At 38.3% G+C, this 19,098-nt stretch overlaps 1 protein-coding gene across 2 annotated transcripts in view; it reads left to right on the top strand.

The window, feature by feature from the left end:
* igsf3 (immunoglobulin superfamily, member 3) overlaps nt 1-7,684 on the top strand; it is a 106,441-nt gene extending 98,757 nt beyond the window's left edge. For both annotated transcript variants that reach the window (XM_008400850.2, XM_008400840.2), the window contains exons 8-9: nt 3,474-3,920; nt 5,243-7,684. In XM_008400850.2, coding sequence (XP_008399072.1) covers nt 3,474-3,920; nt 5,243-5,493 — 698 coding nt within the window. In that variant the 3' untranslated portion in view covers nt 5,494-7,684. The remainder of the gene's footprint in view (nt 1-3,473; nt 3,921-5,242) is intronic.
* The last annotated feature ends 11,414 nt before the right edge of the window (nt 7,685-19,098 follow it).

The raw sequence follows: 19,098 nt of genomic DNA, 5'->3' as shown, positions 1-19,098 counted from the left end.
ATAGTTTGACCCAATGCAATCTGATCATTATCTCCAGTCTAACAAATAATGCTCATGTTTTCATTAACTACAAAGCATAACTTTTATGCTAGAAATAATGGCTCATTTTAGCTTGACACTCCTTCAGTGCGGTGTTGGCTTGATTCATCTCACCATGAGACAAATGGCTTTGTCTCAACATGATCACTTCACTTGTACAGTAAACAGCCTTGGACAGGAACGTTGAAATTAACTGAATCTCAATCATCTCCTTAAGTGTTATAACAGTGCTGAATTTGTCACTTGCCAGACATCAGAAAGAAAAAAACAACACARAAGAAAACTTTTCACAGCTTTGCAGATGGCGACTGCCCGCAGCAGAAAGATGAAGGGGTCTTTTGCTCATCACCACTCGTGGAAACAGCATCTCAGGGACTCAAATCACATCTATATGTAAACTGTGTAAATTGCCTCACTAATCAGCATAAACTGACATGTGCACGCAGAGGCCAAGCTGATACTGTTGGTGGTAAATGCTGGAAATTGTTTTCTGTATAAAGAAAAACTGTCAAAGTTTGACTGAAAAGCGTTTTAGCTTACAGATTTTGCTCGCTACCAATAAGAGCACTATTTAACGACAGAGAGAGATCTTTGGTTTATTTCACATTAACTTCTTTCCTGATAAACGTTTCTGGCACATGTAGTATATTTAGTATTGTGCTACATTAATGACCTATTTAATGTTACAATTATTTCACTCACATTTTCAACCGACTCCAACATGTTCTGCTCTGCACCTTATTGGCTTTAACCTAACATCTGCCCCAGTCAGAGCTCAGGAAGATTTAAAAAAAAAATGGGAAAACTCCCAGTCACTGATGGACAAGCTAATCCTCTTGTCCAGGACTGAAAAATAGTGATTTAAAGTGATGATGTATCTACTTCCACCCACACCGTGACATCCCACCTCATCAGAGTTATTTTGAGCATGATTCAGCTCGTATCTCTTAATCTCTCTGAGAGAAGTTATATCTCTTTTTGGCCCATTGTTCCTGAATTTATCATAGAGTAGCTGTCAGAATTACAGGTACCCTTCAGTGGTATGCAAAGAATTTCAAATATCTTCTGAAATATGATGCATAAATTAGCTTTCTGTAGTTAAGTGGAGTTGTGAATCATCTGATAAACTCAGGTGTGTTTTATTTTAGTGTCAATTTTATGAAACAACCAATTAATGAGAAGAAGCACTTGTTACTTACTTACATGTTAAGTAACAAGTAACAGGTAATGTGTAGTGAATGCACTGTTCCTGAAGAATCCACAGCCATTTAATAGAATAGGTACTTGGTTTACTTCTTAATTGAATTACAATGAATTTGAATAGTAGACTGATGTTTTCAGAACAACCTCAGTAATGGTCCGTCTTCCCTGACTTTTTCCCCCTAACCCACGTTTATCTGTTTAGAAGTCAAAACGAGAAAACCCTGATGAGGAAATAACTAAAATAGGAGGATCAAAACAGCAGCTCAGTGGCCTGTAAATAAAATGCTTCTTTGGTAAAATGCTCTGTAAGCAGACACTAGTCTTAGAAGATTTATTTGTGCTGCAGCACTCATATAAATGAAATCTGGAGGTATGAGAAGCAGAATCTACAACTCTGCGTATGGACTCATTCATTCACACGTTGCTCGAGCTGAGCATATTATTTTGAGAAGAAAAAGTAAAAACGGGATGGTAGCCTTACAGTAACACAAAACCGTTTATTGTAGATTTTAACTTTAGAAGGCAGAGATGGGTTTTAATTTATTGTTACAACATCCCCTGAAGCTGCAGGAATTAGCAGTTTTTCCACCCCTGCTGTCCTTCTGCACCTCATTTTGGTTTAACAAGAAGTCAGTCCCAAACATTGTGTGAGAGAGAACCATTAAAAGCCAAGTTTTTATTGCCCCATTTTTTCTGAATTGCTGGGGAAGTGGGTCATAGAACCACCCCTGAAGGGCTGTAGCACATCCATGCAGACAGAAAACCTAGCCTTGAGGTTGGATCCAACCCTGCTGGGAAGCGGAAAGACTGGTACTGGCTGCAGGCGGGATAGTGAGTCTGATTTAATTTTGTCTTTTTGTTTCTCCATTTCCTGTAACACATGCAGAAATGACTATTTTATGATGTTAACATGTTTAAATCGGTTCATTTTAGGGCTGCAATTATTGTATCTCTTTATTATTTTGTAAGTAAATATTTAAAAATGTAAGTTTCTTTTCTTCTTGTATACATCCATTTCAGTAAATTAAAAAAAACAATTGAAAAGTTAATTTACTCGAGTAATTCAGTTCAAATGATGAAATAGATTTATTATATAGATTAATTACACAATTGAGGTCAAGTGTATGATTCTCTTCATTTTGATGATTACGGTTTACAGCTAGTAAAATCCCAAAATATAGTTTTTCAGAAAATTAGAACTTATAATTAAAAGTCTATTATATTATGGCAAGCACAATAATGATGGAGACTGCTGACTTGAAGGGTGTCCAGCAGACAGTTATTGACACCCTTCACAAAATGTTATGCCACAAAAAAAGGTAATTGCTGAAGAAGCTTTTTTAGACTGCTGTGTAGGTAATTATTAGAAAGTTGAGTGAAAGGAAAATGTGTGGTAAAATAAGGTGCACAGGTTTTGGCGAGATTAACGAGGTGTGGCGTTAGTATTTCAAGAGCCAAATCCAGGATATGGGCTACAGCTGTTGCTCCGTGTATCAACCCTCACCTAAACCGGATAATGACATCAGAAGCCTCTTACCTGTGCTAAGATGAAAACAGGATGTTCTGTTGCTCAGTGGTCAAAAATCCACTTTTCTGATGAAAGAAAATGTTAAATTTAATGTGAAATTCAAGTTTCCAGAGCGTGGAGAAAGAGTGGAAATTAATATAATCCAAGCGCCTTGACTTCAAGCATGAAATCTGCTGCTGTGGGTCCACTGTGTTTTATCGACTCGATTGTCTGGTATATTATTCTGATGCCTGGGCCTTATGGAGATGCTGATTTTCTTTTCTGACAGGACCTGGCACCTGTACTCATGGCCAAAATGCCCAAACGTGGTATCACTGTGCTCGATTGGTCGGTAGACGTGATGAAGCAATCATTGCAAAAGGATCCCATGCGTATACCCCGCAGTGCATTGTCATTTATAAGAAATTTTATTTTTGGTTTTGATTAGCTCAAAGTACTGATCATCAATAACTCTGTAATTAAACTAAATGATATGAAGCTTTCCCTTTTGGCTTTTATAACTGTAATAACTTAGCTTTGCAGTATAATTTAACGGGATCCACGTTTACAACACTTCTGAAAATGCCAAATTGACAACATTGCATAATTAGCCCGATAGTTGTGAATTAGTTCACGTAAATCACCTTCTCTGTTTGAGCTATATGTGCATTTATTAACATAAATTGTCTTCCTTTGTTCCTTCTCTCTTGGGGAACTTCTGCAGAGCCTCAACTACGTGTTGATGAGCTTGAGAATAACGTGACAGTGGAGGAGTCCAGCTCAATTCGGCTGGGCTGCAATATTTTCAGCCAGTCGTCTCCCGACTCGCGCTTTTCTGTGTTCTGGTACGTGGATCGCTCCGATGACGAGGACATCGAGGACCAGCCGGGGGAAGACGACGACAAGCGGGACTGTGTGTTTTCCATCGGCCACGACGCCATCTTTGGAAATGGAAACTGCAGCCCCCCCGACGACAATGGGCCCAATTCCCGCTTTCAGTTTGAGAGGACTACTTCTGACCAGTACAGCCTGACCATTCACGGAGCCCGGCCAGCAGATGCCGGTCGTTACTATTGCCATGTGGAGGAGTGGCTCCTCAACCCTCGCAATGAATGGTATCGCCTTGCCACCAATAATTCTGGCGTCACCATCGTCAATGTACTGCAGCAAGGTGAGTCCTTAGCAACAAAATCCTCAGAGCCTCTGCGTGTGTCTGTGACACTGATCAAAGCAAAAAATGTAGATAATTAATTCAGGGAAAAGGGTGAGGGAACATTTATAAACAAGTAGTTCAAACAATGTAGTTAATTACACAATCTGTGTTATTCCTCTGAACAGCTAATCAAAAGCAGAATTAACATTGAGGGCAAATCTCCTAATTACCTCAGATTTGATTTGAAAACAATCTAGCGAGCAAATACCAGTCAGAGGGAAAACAAATTAGCTGTATTCAAATACCATAAAACACATAAATATTAATTTTTATAGACCAGTTGAATCTTTTGCATGGCTGATACCTTCATGAGTTGTAAGTCTTAACTTTTCCCAGCTTGATCAACTGGACCAGTGTTTGGATGATTGAAAGCTAAAAAATCTGACCTTTTCCAGTCAGGCAATGCACCAAACCCATCAGGTCATAGTAACAACACTCAAACGTGGAAGCAGATACTGAAGAAGACCAACGGTTAGATATTACTCATGAATGGGATATGATTAAATATAAATCAAAAAAGACGATGTTATGTTAAGTACAGGGCTGTATATAGCCATTCACAAGGTCGTCATAGAAACATCTTGATGGCTCATTCTGACTCCAAGAGAGCAAAACTTTCAGTTGTTAATTTTTTTTAAGGTTTTATTGGCTCAACCCCCAGTGATGCCAACTTTTCAAACCTCTCATTCAGAGTGTGCACTCTTTGTCTCACTCCTCCATTTTGTGTCTATAAAGTAGATTTGCTCTTTTGTACCTGACTTTTCTAGATATAATATGGAGAAATCTGCCACAGGACATTTTGCTCTTTCTAAATGTCAGTTCCTACCCACCATGTGGATGTCTCATAACGTCTTCAGAACCAGAGGACATGCTGTTAATTCTAATTAGACAAAAACATATTAACAGTAGGATGTCGCTTAGGGTTGATTTGGTTTAATCTGTCATTTTATATGAGTCAGTTGGCCAAGATTAGGGACTAATACCAAAATAAATGCACACAATAAAGTGTTAATATTCATGAGATATGTATTCTTATAATTTGTGACATATGTAAGAACAAAGAAAAACAAGCTATGTGGATTTCAGGTACAAAGTTACTTTATGGGTACAAAATGGAAGTATGAACACAAAATGACACGGGGGCATGAAAAGGAGTGCAAGATGACAAAAGACAAACTGAAAAAATGGAAGTTTTCAACTTTACTGCAAGTTTAGAAAGTGCTTCATTGTGCCACTTTGTATATGCTAACTGTTTTGAATTGTTTGTTCTTTGCCCCCAGTTTCCACCATCCATTCAGTGGTGTGTTCCAACGAGTCCCTCTTCTATTTCCTCTTCTTCTACCCGTTCCCCATCTTCGGCATCCTTCTCATCGCGTTGCTGGTCGTGCGCTACAAAGGTCGCAACAACAACAAGAGCCAGGAGGGCAAGAACGGCGCCCCCCTGCTGTGGATTAAGGAGCCTCACCTCAGCTACTCCCCCACCTGTCTGGACCCCCCAGCGCTCAGCTTGCACCCCGGCTCGGTTGACTAAGCGAGGGAGGGTCGGACCCCCGCCCTTTTTTCTGCCTCACGCACATTGCGGACTCAGCCGACACAATGCCAGGGAGCCTTTGTGGACTCCACCTTCAGACCTTACTGTTGTTCGATGCCGTGTTGAATTATAGTCAATGAGTTTTAAGATTTCTACTCCGGCGGCTGTTTGTTTTTATGTTGACGACTGTGTGTTTGTGAGTGTGTGTGTGTGTGTGTGTGGACGTGCTGACACGGATGGATGTACCATTTCAGCACAATTAACTGCGCGAGGGCAAACTGAAGGGCGAGAGAGTACCATGAACCTCTCCCGGTTTCTGTAAAGCCTAACCCCATAGTTGCGTTTTGACTTTTATTACAATAAATATTTATCTATTTTTCAATAGAGAGTGGAAGAAAAAGTGCAGATAAGATCGTAGGCCAGTCTTGGGAAGAATATTTAAGAGAGTGAACTCTGCAGGCGACTCCAGCGTTAAGCGGTATGCAGAAAAGTCTTCAAACTGATCCAAGTGCAGCCACAGCCTAGCCTACTATGCTGGTTCCCATAGCAATGCTCTGCACCCACTGACTTCATAGCCGCCGGCTCCGTTGCCAGGCTGCATGGAGACAAAGGCTAGGACACACAAGTCTGTGTCCTGAGCGAGGATGTGTGTTGGCCCACCTGCCTCCACAATGGATTCGCCTTGGCAGACTGAAACAAGTCCTGGTGTGCCACTTAAACACTGCCAGACACTCTGGCCTGAGTGAAAGACTGCCCCACTCGTCTTCTCCACCCTTCTCTCCGAAAAGAGACGGCAAGGGAAAGTAAAATTATGGGGAATAAATGGAAAAAGTCTCTTTTACTGAAGACGTCTGAACTTAAGCATAAGTGATTTTAATTTTTCTTTTTTCTTTCAGTGCCAAGTGCTCCTTTTCAGTGCTGTTTGCAGCTAATGTTTGAAGTTTTAAAAGACAGTGGGGAAGCTGATGGGTTCAGAGGCAGTCGATTAATATGTCTGCATACATCCCGCTGTGGATTTATGGGCCTTGCTGGCTGTTAAATCATAAATAAGTTCAACTTTTTTTTATTAAATTAACTGAGTTACTGAATGAAATTTAATTTTTGCACCTTTTCCTTAGTTGCCCTTTATCACCACTTCTTTTATTTATTTTTTTTAATGCAAACGCCACAATGAAGATTATTAATGTGTAGTGTGGTAGGTGTAATATAACACAAAAAGGCTACCTGCACATGATTTGACGAGGATAAATGTTTAGTTTACAATATTTTGTATTTATTGTTTTATACTTTTTTTGCATTGCTTTGTAAGATTTTCTCATTTTTGCCTCTTTCTTTCTTAAAAATCTGTGCATTGAGCACATTATATCAATAGCCTGTGTGTTGAAAATGTGGTAGAAGTAGAAATGCTAGATCCGTCCTGCGCGTTGCAGTTTGTAGCATTTCATTACCAGGCTGTCAGGTTTGTTCAGTGTCAGAACACTGTATATCTATACATTTAATATGCTGTGGCTTTATGTGTACAATAGTTGAACAAATAAGTCACAAGAATTGATTCACTTATACGCTTTTTTTGCTCGTTTATTTAGTGAAATGTGATGTAACACCTATGTAGGATGTTTCAACTGAAACTTGAGATGTTTTTGGTTAGTTTTTTTTGTTTGTTTGTTTTGTTTTTTTTTAAGTCACGGAAGCATCACGGTTCCCGCATAACCGTGATGTAAGGCAGGAGGGCTGGGAAAGCTGTGCCACCTTGTCAGCCCAGAGAGGTGAATCCCTCTGCGTAACCCGTACACTGCCAGACTGGACATGAGAACTCTTGGGAAAAAAAACCTGTCTCAGTTGTGTCAACATGTATATTGCATGACAATATTACAGGAGGAATTTTGATGTTTTGTAAAGTTTTGAACATTTTAAACCTTGTGTTTTTGTGACGGAGCTGACAACCTTCCCCTCTCTCTCTCTATCCTTCCTCCCGAACTTCCTGAGCCAAGAGTTGACACAGTGTCCGGTGCCCCTGGTCATCTCCAATATTTGACTACTAGTCCAAGATGCCCTTTGAACCTGTTTAAATAGCTGATTTTAAGGATGGGTGTTGTGGAGACTGTGTTTGATATTATTGCTCATAACTGTCTTTTTAATGCTTTGCTTTTATGCAGCACTTCATTAAACAGATTTATGTCAAAAAGGCCAAGTTGTGTTCCCAGCACTGATGCAATGGACACGATTTTAGTTCATTTAAAGTTGTAAAATGTCTGAGTTTGAATGAAGCTGTGGGATGGAAATGTGATTCATTTCTGTAGCAGGTAAGTATTAGAGCTGGTCAAACATCACAAACAGAACATCCTCAATTACATATCACTACAAATATACGGACAAAATCTGACTTATTTACATCCATTTCAATTCAGTCTTAGTAATAAAATAATTTTAAAAAGTAATACATCAATTGCCATAAGGTTTTCTCTCTTGAACCCCAGAAACTGCAACGGGTCATTTTGAGTGATGGTTCGACAGGAAATAGGGTAATGAGAGAGGGAGAGGACATGCGGGAAATGTTGCCAGGCCTGGAATCGAGCCTGCGACCACTGGCACAAGGACTAGGGCCTCCATACGTGGGTCGTACTTTGCCCCTGCACCACCACAGCACCCCGAGGTTCTTTACATTGATCCTGAATGAGTCAGTTACTGACCAAGCAGTTTGTTTTTCAGATTCTCTGGATGGAAGATAAAAAACGTCTGTCTTCTCCGAATTCAAATAAGAAACATATATTTTTTACAACACTGTAACTCAGAGAACTGGCCCAAAGCATTGAATCCTGTGATGCTCCATAACTTTTAGGCTTGAGCAAAATGTATCATATCAACAAACTAGAATCTGTTGAATATCATCTAGACTGGTGCTGTTACTTTGATCCCTGGAACATGTCCCAGCTGTTTGTAAAAGAATATGGTGAATATTATGTAGAGGTCGGCTATAAATTCTCCACAGTTTCTGTCTGCAAGCACATTGCATTTTGTATGTCCTCCCCCGTTCACCTAAGTTTAGATGAATACCCTCTCAGCGGCCATCCTCCATATTAAACTATGTATTATCTTGCATACATCATTTGAGGTTTTCCTTGTCTGCAAGAAAAAACTGAATAAAAATGGCATTATAGTTCTTCAAGTGAGAAATAAACACTTTCCTAGAGCAAGAGGAACATGGCCAACTTGCCTGAAAACCATTATTATAATAGAATAAGTTTATTAATAGATCATTCTTCCTTGATGGATAACCTTACAAGGTTCGGAATATTATTGGCTAATTTTGAGTTTTCTTTGATATAACAAGATGGTAATGCATATAATTAGGGTGACATTTAGAACACAATGGACGATAAAACACTTGTGACAGATGCCACCGCCCTTTAGCTGTGCATAGTTTCCTAAGATTCATAGTCTAATAAAGTGTTCATTTGTAATTATAGGTCAAGCCAATATGGAGACAACTTAAATTACATATCAGACGCTTCTAAATCAGGTAGTTAGGAAGAGAACAAGCCTTTGGCCATTTTCATGGCATGTTGCTGCATAATAAATTGATCAGACACAGAAAAAATAAATGAATTAATATTTTCAAAACAGTTTAGCAGAATTTAAAACAGGATTTGCAAATGACTAAAAGCCACTAATTTCAATGCAAAGTTACAAATAAGAAAAAAATGCAGATTATTTTTGAAACATCAAATATATTTGGGTCTATACTTGGGTGAGCAAATTGAACTTATTTTTCCACCTAGATGAGAAAAACTCAGTGATAACTTCATATTACATGGTTTTAAAAACACTTTCCGTAAAATAGTGATGAAACAGAGTGGTGATAGTATTTTTCAAAAGGCACAATGGCTTTCAGATAAAATGTTATGTTGAATACAAAAGGAACAGAAAACAAGAGCTCACATCATGTTAGTCCCTACAGTGGCCATCTTTGATCTTCAAGATTGATTTCCAGATCTAATACTTGTTCACAAACCTTTTAATGGTGTTAATCTGTCTTATTTGATGGAACTCTTTTTATTTTATGAAACCTTCAGAAAGCCTAAGCCTTCTGAACATGGGCTGTTAGCTTTCCCTGCTGTGTGAACTAAAACATATGAGGATCCTTGTATTTCATAATGTTGCTCACCTTGAGAATGCACAACCCTAAGACCTGAAAATGAATGAAAATCACAATTAAGAGAAATGTAAGTGTTTAAAAACAAATTCTAAAAACATTTAGAATTTGTCTATGTTTTAGCGAAATTATTCTATTTTGGGTTTCAGTTTTGCTTCAATTTGAGTATAAGAATACATCACGGCACTGTCCTTAATCTTTTTATTTTAAATTTGGTCATATATAAGACATAAGTTTAAGAGTAAACTATATATGTTTCCCTTCCATTAATTTACCTAATTTACTGAGAATTTTGATGTATCCATAACTGTAACAGATTTTCTTCTTTGCTATTACTATTAAGATGCTTTTATATTTTTCATGCATTTTTCATATATGTTTTAATCTTTAGTTTTTCCTTATATGAAAAAGATAGATCCATCTTTTTCCCCATCGTATTTGAAAATAGGTCTGTGTAAGAGAAAATAAAGGCATGCGGCCCACATGGCCCTCCTGCAGGGCTCCTTATTATGAAGAGCCAATATGTTCATCCTTTGATATATGTGAAAGAATAATGCATCTTTAAGGCTGAACATCTTGAGTAATACACATTTTGACAAATGCACAATGACAGAAATGTTCTCACATCTGCGATGTATGCATCGACAAAGTGTGCATGTGTCGAATTTCAGTACCATGTTATTCTGTTTGCCACAAATATTGGTATTCTGTCTATTCTAACATTATCTCAACTTCACAGATGAAATGACTCAGAATCTCACAAAGTAGAACTGCGATACAGGGTGTATAAATATCTGGAACCAGCAGAAAACAGTCAGTCGGTGCATTTTAAAGTCTCAGAGTCTCTGGGAACATTTGCTCAATTTGTTTTTACTGTTGTTTGACAGCTTTTCAGAAGTGTTATTGACTTGCACTGGCAAGGAATGCTGAGCGAAAGCTGATGTGAAAAATAATTACATAAAGCGTATTTGTTGGTTGACTAGCTGTCTTTCATACGTTTTAAACATTCCCAGAGATGCAGTTTGGTTAAACTGTGCCACAGTCAGAACAGCTGCTTCAGCTGCGGCTCTGAAATCCCTCAGAGTTCATGTAAAATTCATTTCATCTCCTCAGATTTGTGCCAGGAAGGAGAGAATGTGGCTGAGGTGTGATGTCACGATGCTACCACTGTCACTGGGTCTGTACAGACAGAGTTCTTCTTTTTTTTTTTGTGGTAATGATATGAATACCATCCACAGCTGCCTCCTGAGATCCCTCCAGGCGGTGTTGTAGCCCTATTTTCATGGCTGAATAGCTTTAATATTTTGGTGTAAAAAAGCAGGACTTGATGTGATCTGTTGGGTTTATTCAACAAAGGTACATTCAGTTAACTAATTCGATGCATCTTTGTGTTTTATTTGGCTTTATTTTGAAAGCGATTTTTAAAACAGTTTGTGGATGGAGTTTTCTCACAAAAGTTAATGTGCCGCTAGCACTATTTTCAATCCCCCAGCTCTGCTCAAACCATACAGTACATTCAATTGTTAATGGTGTGAAAACTCGTCGTCTACTGTTTTGCTTTTGTGGGATTTTCAAACAGCATTTTCTACGTGTAATATTTACAGCAACTTTGCATTGATATTTACTTATACGCTATGTGCTTGCAGTGGCTGTCACGTTTATAGGCACAGTTAAAAGTGTGGGAATAAATCCCTCTTTTATTGCACTGGCTGTCACTGAAAATGCTAGAAAAATCCAGTGTTTACAGAATAATGTGAGTATTAAGCGGGGGGGAAACATGTTCATGTCATGCACTCGAACAAGGTTCAAGGAAAAAAGCAGCGTCACATGATCACACATCTTCCACCATGCTTAAAAGTGGGCATGAGGTGTTTTTCCACATAGTTAACCTTTGTTTTAGGCCATACTTACTTGGAATGTGTGTGGTGAAAAGCTTCGTGTAAAACATCCATTACACGGTGCCGTGTGTTTCAGTGGAGTAGGGCAATATGCACCTTGGCTCTCAAGGCTGTTGAAACTTTTTCTGCTGCACTTTGTGCTCCCTTTCAACTTGCAGCTAGTGAGCTTTTAAAACGACACTTAGTGAATAACCTGTCATTTTATGCCTCCATCACGCTGCTCCTTACCTGCCTTACATTTCAGTTGTGTTGGACACAAATACACCTCCTATGGATACATCATCTCCAGCTCCCTCTTGCTATGCATTGGACAACACCTCACACAAAACTTCATTTCCATCTCAGCCATCTTAGACGAAGATGCAAAGGTTATGTAAGTCACATATGTAAGTCAACAATTACTCAATATTAACTTGATCTGAGGCTAAGGCTGCGCACACCAAAGGTCTGCGCCGATAAGAAGATGTTAAAATGCCCAGCTGACCGATCTTTCCAAAGCAGCAGATGCCAAGCAAAATATGTTTTGTTTTTTTAATTCACAAAACACAAAAATTCCTGTTGTGGCAAACTGATTTGTCAATTCTTCTTATGTCAGTCTGGATAGACCAAGATTTGGCATCAGTAAAAGGTATAACTGTCTGTTTCTCATTCTGATTTGTTGAACTCTGAAGGGGGCTTTTGTCAGAATAAAATCCATCATGCCTGATAGGTGAATCTTTTTAATAACAAATTTCAACACTTTCTGGTTAATGCCAATAATAATCATTTGGAACATTAAACTTGAAGTCTCAGATGGTAAGTTGATCCCTAAATATAGCATGAAAAAGCTTCTGACATCACAGAAAAAGTGATGCATCCTGTCCTGAAGCAATAAAACGCTACATTAAATCTTAAAAACATGTATTGTAAAAAATATTGGTAAAATAAAAGTGGCAAGGATGTCAAAGGTTATTTGATACACCAGCAAACATGAGAAGTTAGAAAACATTCTAACAGCAGCTTTGATAACCTGGTGATCACAAGTCTCAGGTAACTTGTGCTTACCTGAGACTTGGTAACCATAAGTTTTCACGCTTATGTGGAGATTTCACCACTGCTTTTACCTCACTCAGTATGGTGGCAATAAAATCTGGTCCTCTTCCAGCCTTGCAGCCAGTGACTCAGATCTGAGTCACTGGCCTCTGTGTCTTATCATATTCATACTTCAGGGAAACAGAGTAATAAATCCCTAATTCCAAGGAACTCTGATGAATTTACTCTAAAAGGGATACATAAGAAACTTTCTTCAGTGAAATTTATTTCCGCATAACCACAATCAAAATTTTCCCTACTGAAAAAAAAAAAAAAAAACGTAAATTGAAGGTTAGATTTTTCAAGTGTTTCAATGAGATTATTCTACTGCAGTAAAAATATAATTTAAGGTATTTTACATGTCTTTGCCTGGGGTGCCGCTAAACATGGCCTGCACCGTAATTAGCATGGGTAAGACAATGAATCAGTGGGAAACCTCATTCACCGCAACTACCGCTCACCTTATGGCTCTTTTTCAGGTTCTTTTATCCATTTAAGTTGAATTACATGTGCTTAAGCTTGGACTCATCGTGCTCTCCAATCTGAAAGAAGCCTATACTCAGAAATAGCATCTGCTAACACGGTATAGATGTTTTTTTTTTTGTTTTTTTTTTGTTTTTTTAAGACTAAGATGTCACATCCTTACGAAATGCAAGAGCTCTCTCTCCCTTTCACTTTCTGGCTGATTTATTTCGTTTTTTTTTTTTTTTTTGCTCTGCCTCCATATTTTTTTTCAAGCCCACCCCCTCTGAGGAAAGAAGATTTGCATAAAAGTAAGCAATGCTCACAAATCCACAGTTCTTCTTGCTGAGGACGCAGTCACCAGAGGGCACACTCGCATAGACAGTGCTCAGCAAACCGAAACGGCAGTATGGCAGACAGGCAACGGGAGCCTAATTTACTTCGAAACGAGAGGGAATGTGGTGAAGGCGTTTCGACGGGTGACTCCCCCTGCTTACACTGTGGAGTGGACTGCCTATGATAAATGTAAAGTTAATATTGGTTTGGGTTCCAAAACGCGTTGACCCCCTCACATTGCACGTCAGCGAGACAGATGGGCTGCTTTGTTCTTAGAGATGCACGAGGCAGAGCGGCAAAATTATCAGCAAGTGAAGTGTGACTGCTGGTTGAGGCCTGTGTGCACAGCTTGTTGCACTACCCACAGTATGATACCACACCGCTTTGTGCGGGAGTGACTCACTGAGTGATGTAAGGCTGAGTCAAAACACAGAGAAGCACTCCTGATAAATAAATCGTAATGTACATGTTTCAAGCAATACCCAAGGTTCTCCGGTGATGATTAAAGACAAACTGTTCTGCGAGAAATGGCCCTACAATTTGGCGAGGACGTAACAGCGGCGGAGAGTAATCGCTTCTGCCGTGCCATCCTTGCAGATTATGTCGGAAAATGCAATCGATATAGTACGTGTAGTGAAGCGTTTGTTAGTTAAAGATACTGTCCTGTTGTATATTTTATTAGAGAATATAAAGAATCGAGAATTTTCACTGCGTAATTTCAGAAAGTAATAAGGTTTTAAACAGCGCACTGAAGGAAAAGGAAAACTGCTAATGCTTTTCTGTGGATTTTCATACAAAGCTAAGGAATTTGAGTTGGATTTAAGTTCAGCTTTATGCGTTTGAGCCAAAGTTTGACTCCAGTGTCTCCCAATGGGTAGTGCAATGCATGGTGAATCTGAAGCAAAATTGTGACGATTAACTGGAAGAAATCAGTTCATATTGCTTTTTATTCATTTGTTTGGTTTTTGTGCCTTTTTTCCCCCCAGACATAAAATAAGTAAGTGTGGTTTTCTGCTTGCATTTCTAAAAATTTCCATCTGTTTATTCTTGCAACTTAAAAAAGCAGCCCATACAGTATTCTCACGTGACTCAGATGATTGGCTAAATCTGTATGGAACATTAATACACCTAATTATTGTGGCAATATGATTAAAATATGCAAATAATGAAGACGGAAATAGAAAAATATTATTCTACATATTAAAAATAAATAAATAAATCTACAGCCAGTTGCTACGTGCCTTTTGTGAGGTCATTAGAGGCTTATACATGAGGAATATTGTCTTTGGGATTTTGTCTAGACTTAACAATTGACATAAAAAAAGTAAACAAGGCAGTTATCATGACATGTTTGATAGGTGACAAACTATATATATCTGAGGTAAGTTGAATTGATTTTACAGAAAACTCTGGCTAGTTGCTTTAAAATTGAAATGACTTTCAGTAACAAAAATAATCCACAGCGACAAAAAAGCAGAGGGTCACACATTCTTTGTGGTGAATTGAAAATATGATAAATTTTAACAAACATGCACAGTGAAATATTCTCAACCCATCCATATTTAATCAACATATTTTGTGTGTTTCCACTAGTTCTGCCTAACACGGAATAAACTGACGCAAAGGTTTCCTCATGTTTCCTGCTGGGACGTCGGCATTTAGTCTCTCAAATCTCTGAGGGTCAGAAAGAGCCTGGAGATTTGCTAATTGACGGCCCTAGGCATTTATTGTTTTATTTGTTTTGTCATCTCTCCGCATTGGTGAAATCTCTTTGACACCAGTAGATTTTTTTTTGTTCAAATTGCTTGTAGTTTGTCATCATGATTCAGTAAATTGAATCATGTACTTAAACTGTAATTTTATGCTTTTAGAACCGCGAGACATTAATGTAATGAGTTTAAGATAGAAATTTAAAAAATAAATACATTTAACAATAGATTAAATTCTAGCTTTAATTTTAACTTTACTTTGATAAACCCTGAAACCAGCTTCATATCAACAGCTGTGATCAACCTTTTCCTCATTTCTTTGAGGTGTTTCCACTTTAGCCCTTATTCCATCAACTAAGTTTTTCAGTGGTTTTGACGAAAAAGTAGCAGAGAAAAATTTGTGTTAAAAAAGAAAGAAAAGACAGTAAAAGCCTTGCTTAAATTTATCACAACCATGTAAGTCATACACCAAACATGTGAATGAAAATGCTATTTTTAGCATGCTTGTAAAATGCTTTGTGTGCAAACTATCCCCACAGTGAAACATGAGTGACGGCATCATGGCATGGGGATTCATTTGTTCAGCAGTGTCAAATAGCTGCCATTGGTAAAATAGATAAATAAATACGTGAATAAACATGTCTTGCTTTCTGCCTATAGAGAAATGTTTTTAGTTGTAAAGTAACACAACGTAAGAACAATCAACTGTGTGTTTGCGATGCGTGGTGAGTTTGAACAAGGTAGTTGTTAGGGTTTTTCTCTACATTTTTAAAACATCCCATTTAAGTGTCAAAAAGTTTGAAAGATGTGTAGATTTCTCAAAATGGGTTTAACATTTCCTTCAAAGATGAAAGGAAATAAGAATCTGTGCTCATGTTCCCTTTTCTCATTAAGAAGTATTGCCTCGAGACTCAGAGCTAGTTTCCTAGAGGGATGGGATAATGGAGGAAAAACAACGTGACACAGATGCAGAGGGTGACTCTGGAATGTGTCATCTTCTCAGTTTTGAATGTCTGACTCCATCTTTGTCTTCATTTCCTACGCTCCATTGGACTGTGGATAGACAAAGACAAGTCATTTACTGTCCCATGTTGTTTAAACTAACTACTTAAGTATGTTGACCAGAGTTTGCTAGACATTTTTGCTGCCTTTTGATCTTTTATAAACTTGTGAGTATCATTCCTTTCAATAATAACAATCCCATACATGAAAAAAGGGTCTCTATTAAGGCATATGTCGATGATCAATATCAGCATCGACATATGCCTGACGCAACTAAATACAATGTATTGTTTTGCTTGTTTTGATGAGCTGTCAGAGATTTTAACAGCCGTACACCCAGTCGCCTGTACAGTTGAGTCTTATTTGGAAGGAGCTAAAACAAAATCACTGGATTTTATGACCGCGAAACCAAAGCAGTAAGATTAAAAAGCTTATAAGTTTTGTTCATATACAGTTTTGAACAAAACTGTATATGAATGCCACACCTTGGCATTGTGAAAATGCCCCAGGAAAAGATTCTGTTTTGTTGAACAAAAGAGGATTTTACTTCAATCAGGTATCAAAAAGTACAGATTCRTGCACTGATCTTGAGGGATCTTGGAGTCGAACGTAGAATCCTCACTAATCTCTAAGCACAGCATCTTTACCTGTTTTGACAAAGGGATGCATCTAAAAGCTCCCAAGGACTGGTTTTGGGTACTCCTGGCTGTTTTAGATGCAAACACTCACCAGATTTAAGTACAGCTTAAATCTTGTTAACACAAATTCCGAACCAGTCAATTGCATGGCAGCAGCTCAATAGATTTGGGCATCTAGAGTGATATAGATAACTTGCTGAAGTTCAAACTGAGCATAAGAATGAAAAGAAAGGGAACTTCAGTGATGGCTGTCGGTGCCACGGTTGTCTGTATCTCAAAAATTATTGATCTACTGGGATTTTTTCACCTGACTACGTATTTGGTTTACAGACAACGGTCCAAAAAAGAGAAAGTATACAATGAGCAGAAGTAGATGACAAAAAAAGGCAACATGAGTTTAAAGTCTAACTAACCCCCCAAGTGAAAGCATAACCACGCCCCTGACACGTTTTGGAAAATTCCAGCATCGTGGGCAAAGAAACACTGACATTTCTCCAAGAGACACTTGCCAAAGTCACCATTTGACCAAAGGCGGCCAGCAGTGAGGCATTTTTAAGCAAAATAATGCAATGAATTAAAGAAATTTATCCGAAAGTGAGATTGAACCTTTATTCATCAGATCTCAATTCAATAGAAAACCTTGGAGTCTAGCAGAACAGGAGACCTTCATCAGGGATGCGCCACCTACAAATCTGATGCCATCGTTTAATGCCATCACATCAATGTGGACCGAACATCTGAAATGTTTCTGTGGCCTTGTTGAATATGTGCCGCAAAGATTTAAGGCACTTCTGAATGCAAGAGCGGAACCAAGGATCAAATGGAACATAAATATCAAAAACAAAACGACATTGTCCTTTATGTAACTGCATATTAGGTTCTAACCAACATTATATATGTCTACATTTTCTGGGAAATGTTTGGTATGACTTGAATAAATGATAAACATGGTTCATCTTATAAAACGCTAACCAGGCATCCATCAGAATCAGCTGTTCTTAGGCTTAAAACGATGCCCCTGTGATCAACAAGGTTTCAAGTTTGACTTTATTTTTTGACTAGTTTTTGATACACTGTCTGTTTAAAAGAGACTGAGCCCAATCTTTCATTTGCCTTAATCCACCCCAGCCCAGACTGTTTGCTGCTGCTATAATAACTTTAGTAAAGGCAAACCCTCCAGAAATGACACAGTAAGCTCATAATATAAGCAGCTCAGTGTGCCTTTCAGCATTTCTTATTTAAGTCAACAGAAACGGGAGGCAGCTCGGCTGATCAGGCTTCCTCTCAACCCACCTCCTCATCACCCCAGTCCCGGTACCCTCCTACCCCACAAAGCTTCAACTACTGTTGCCCACCGCATACACCATCTGTACTTTACTGCAGTCCATCTCACTTCAGGGCAAATGAAAAAGATTTTCTGTAATATTATCTTCGCAATTTATTTTTAATTGTTAATAAGACAATGAAAACGATCAGATGAGGCCTTTCTTCATAACAACAGTGAGTGCTTTGTTTTCCTAGGGGGGGCCCAGAGTAATTACCAATCAACAGGAACATGGAAAACAGCTTCTCTTGTGTGCTTTTAGTGCTAAGAATGAGTACATAAGCGGAAAGATTTAATCCTGCTATATTACCATCCCAGAAAGGAGGAAAGGAAGCGTCACTGAGGCAAAGAGAATGCAGCGGGGAATAAACTCGACAAAATAAATGGCAGGAGAGAGTGAAGAAGAAGAGAAGAGAAAGAGAGACAAAAACAATACACGTTCCCCAGTGAGAGGCAGGTTCTTTAAACATTTTTGGGATCTGACAGCTTGTGCTATACAGCACATGTTTGGGCATCCCAGGTTAAAATTCTAGCTCGAGTAGCAGAGCAATTCAAAGATGGCCTTGTTTCCAAATGGGATCAACTGAAACATGTTACATAAATTTGTTTTAAAATATGACTGCAAAGACACATAAAGGAGAACTACTTATGTTTTCATCTGTCGGCTTTATGAACACAAATAAATACCATATGCTTGCTAATTCCCTCTTCCACTCTTACTTTATTGCTGCTTATTTTATGAAATAATTTTTTTTTGTTCATATATTTCTTTTTACTTCTTTAAGGATCAAATTAGGGGGAAACAATCTAAATCTACACATTCCAATGATGTTGCTAGTATTATCTAACTGTTCTCTATGAATAAAACATCAAAGTAGCATTGTTGTTCTGAAGCTGCACAATTTCAGACGTTTTGCTGTCAAGCTTTTGATAGAAGATTTTGATGAGTTAGGTTAGTCTGAACACAAAATATACCATCTGTAGCTGCATCTCCATTGACTGGAACTTCATC

Source organism: Poecilia reticulata, linkage group LG2 (genome assembly GCF_000633615.1).
Source record: "Poecilia reticulata strain Guanapo linkage group LG2, Guppy_female_1.0+MT, whole genome shotgun sequence".
NCBI classification, from domain to species: Eukaryota; Metazoa; Chordata; class Actinopteri; order Cyprinodontiformes; family Poeciliidae; genus Poecilia; species Poecilia reticulata.
The sequence above is the reverse complement of the archived record's forward strand: the minus strand, read 5'-3'. Positions and strand labels throughout refer to the sequence as shown.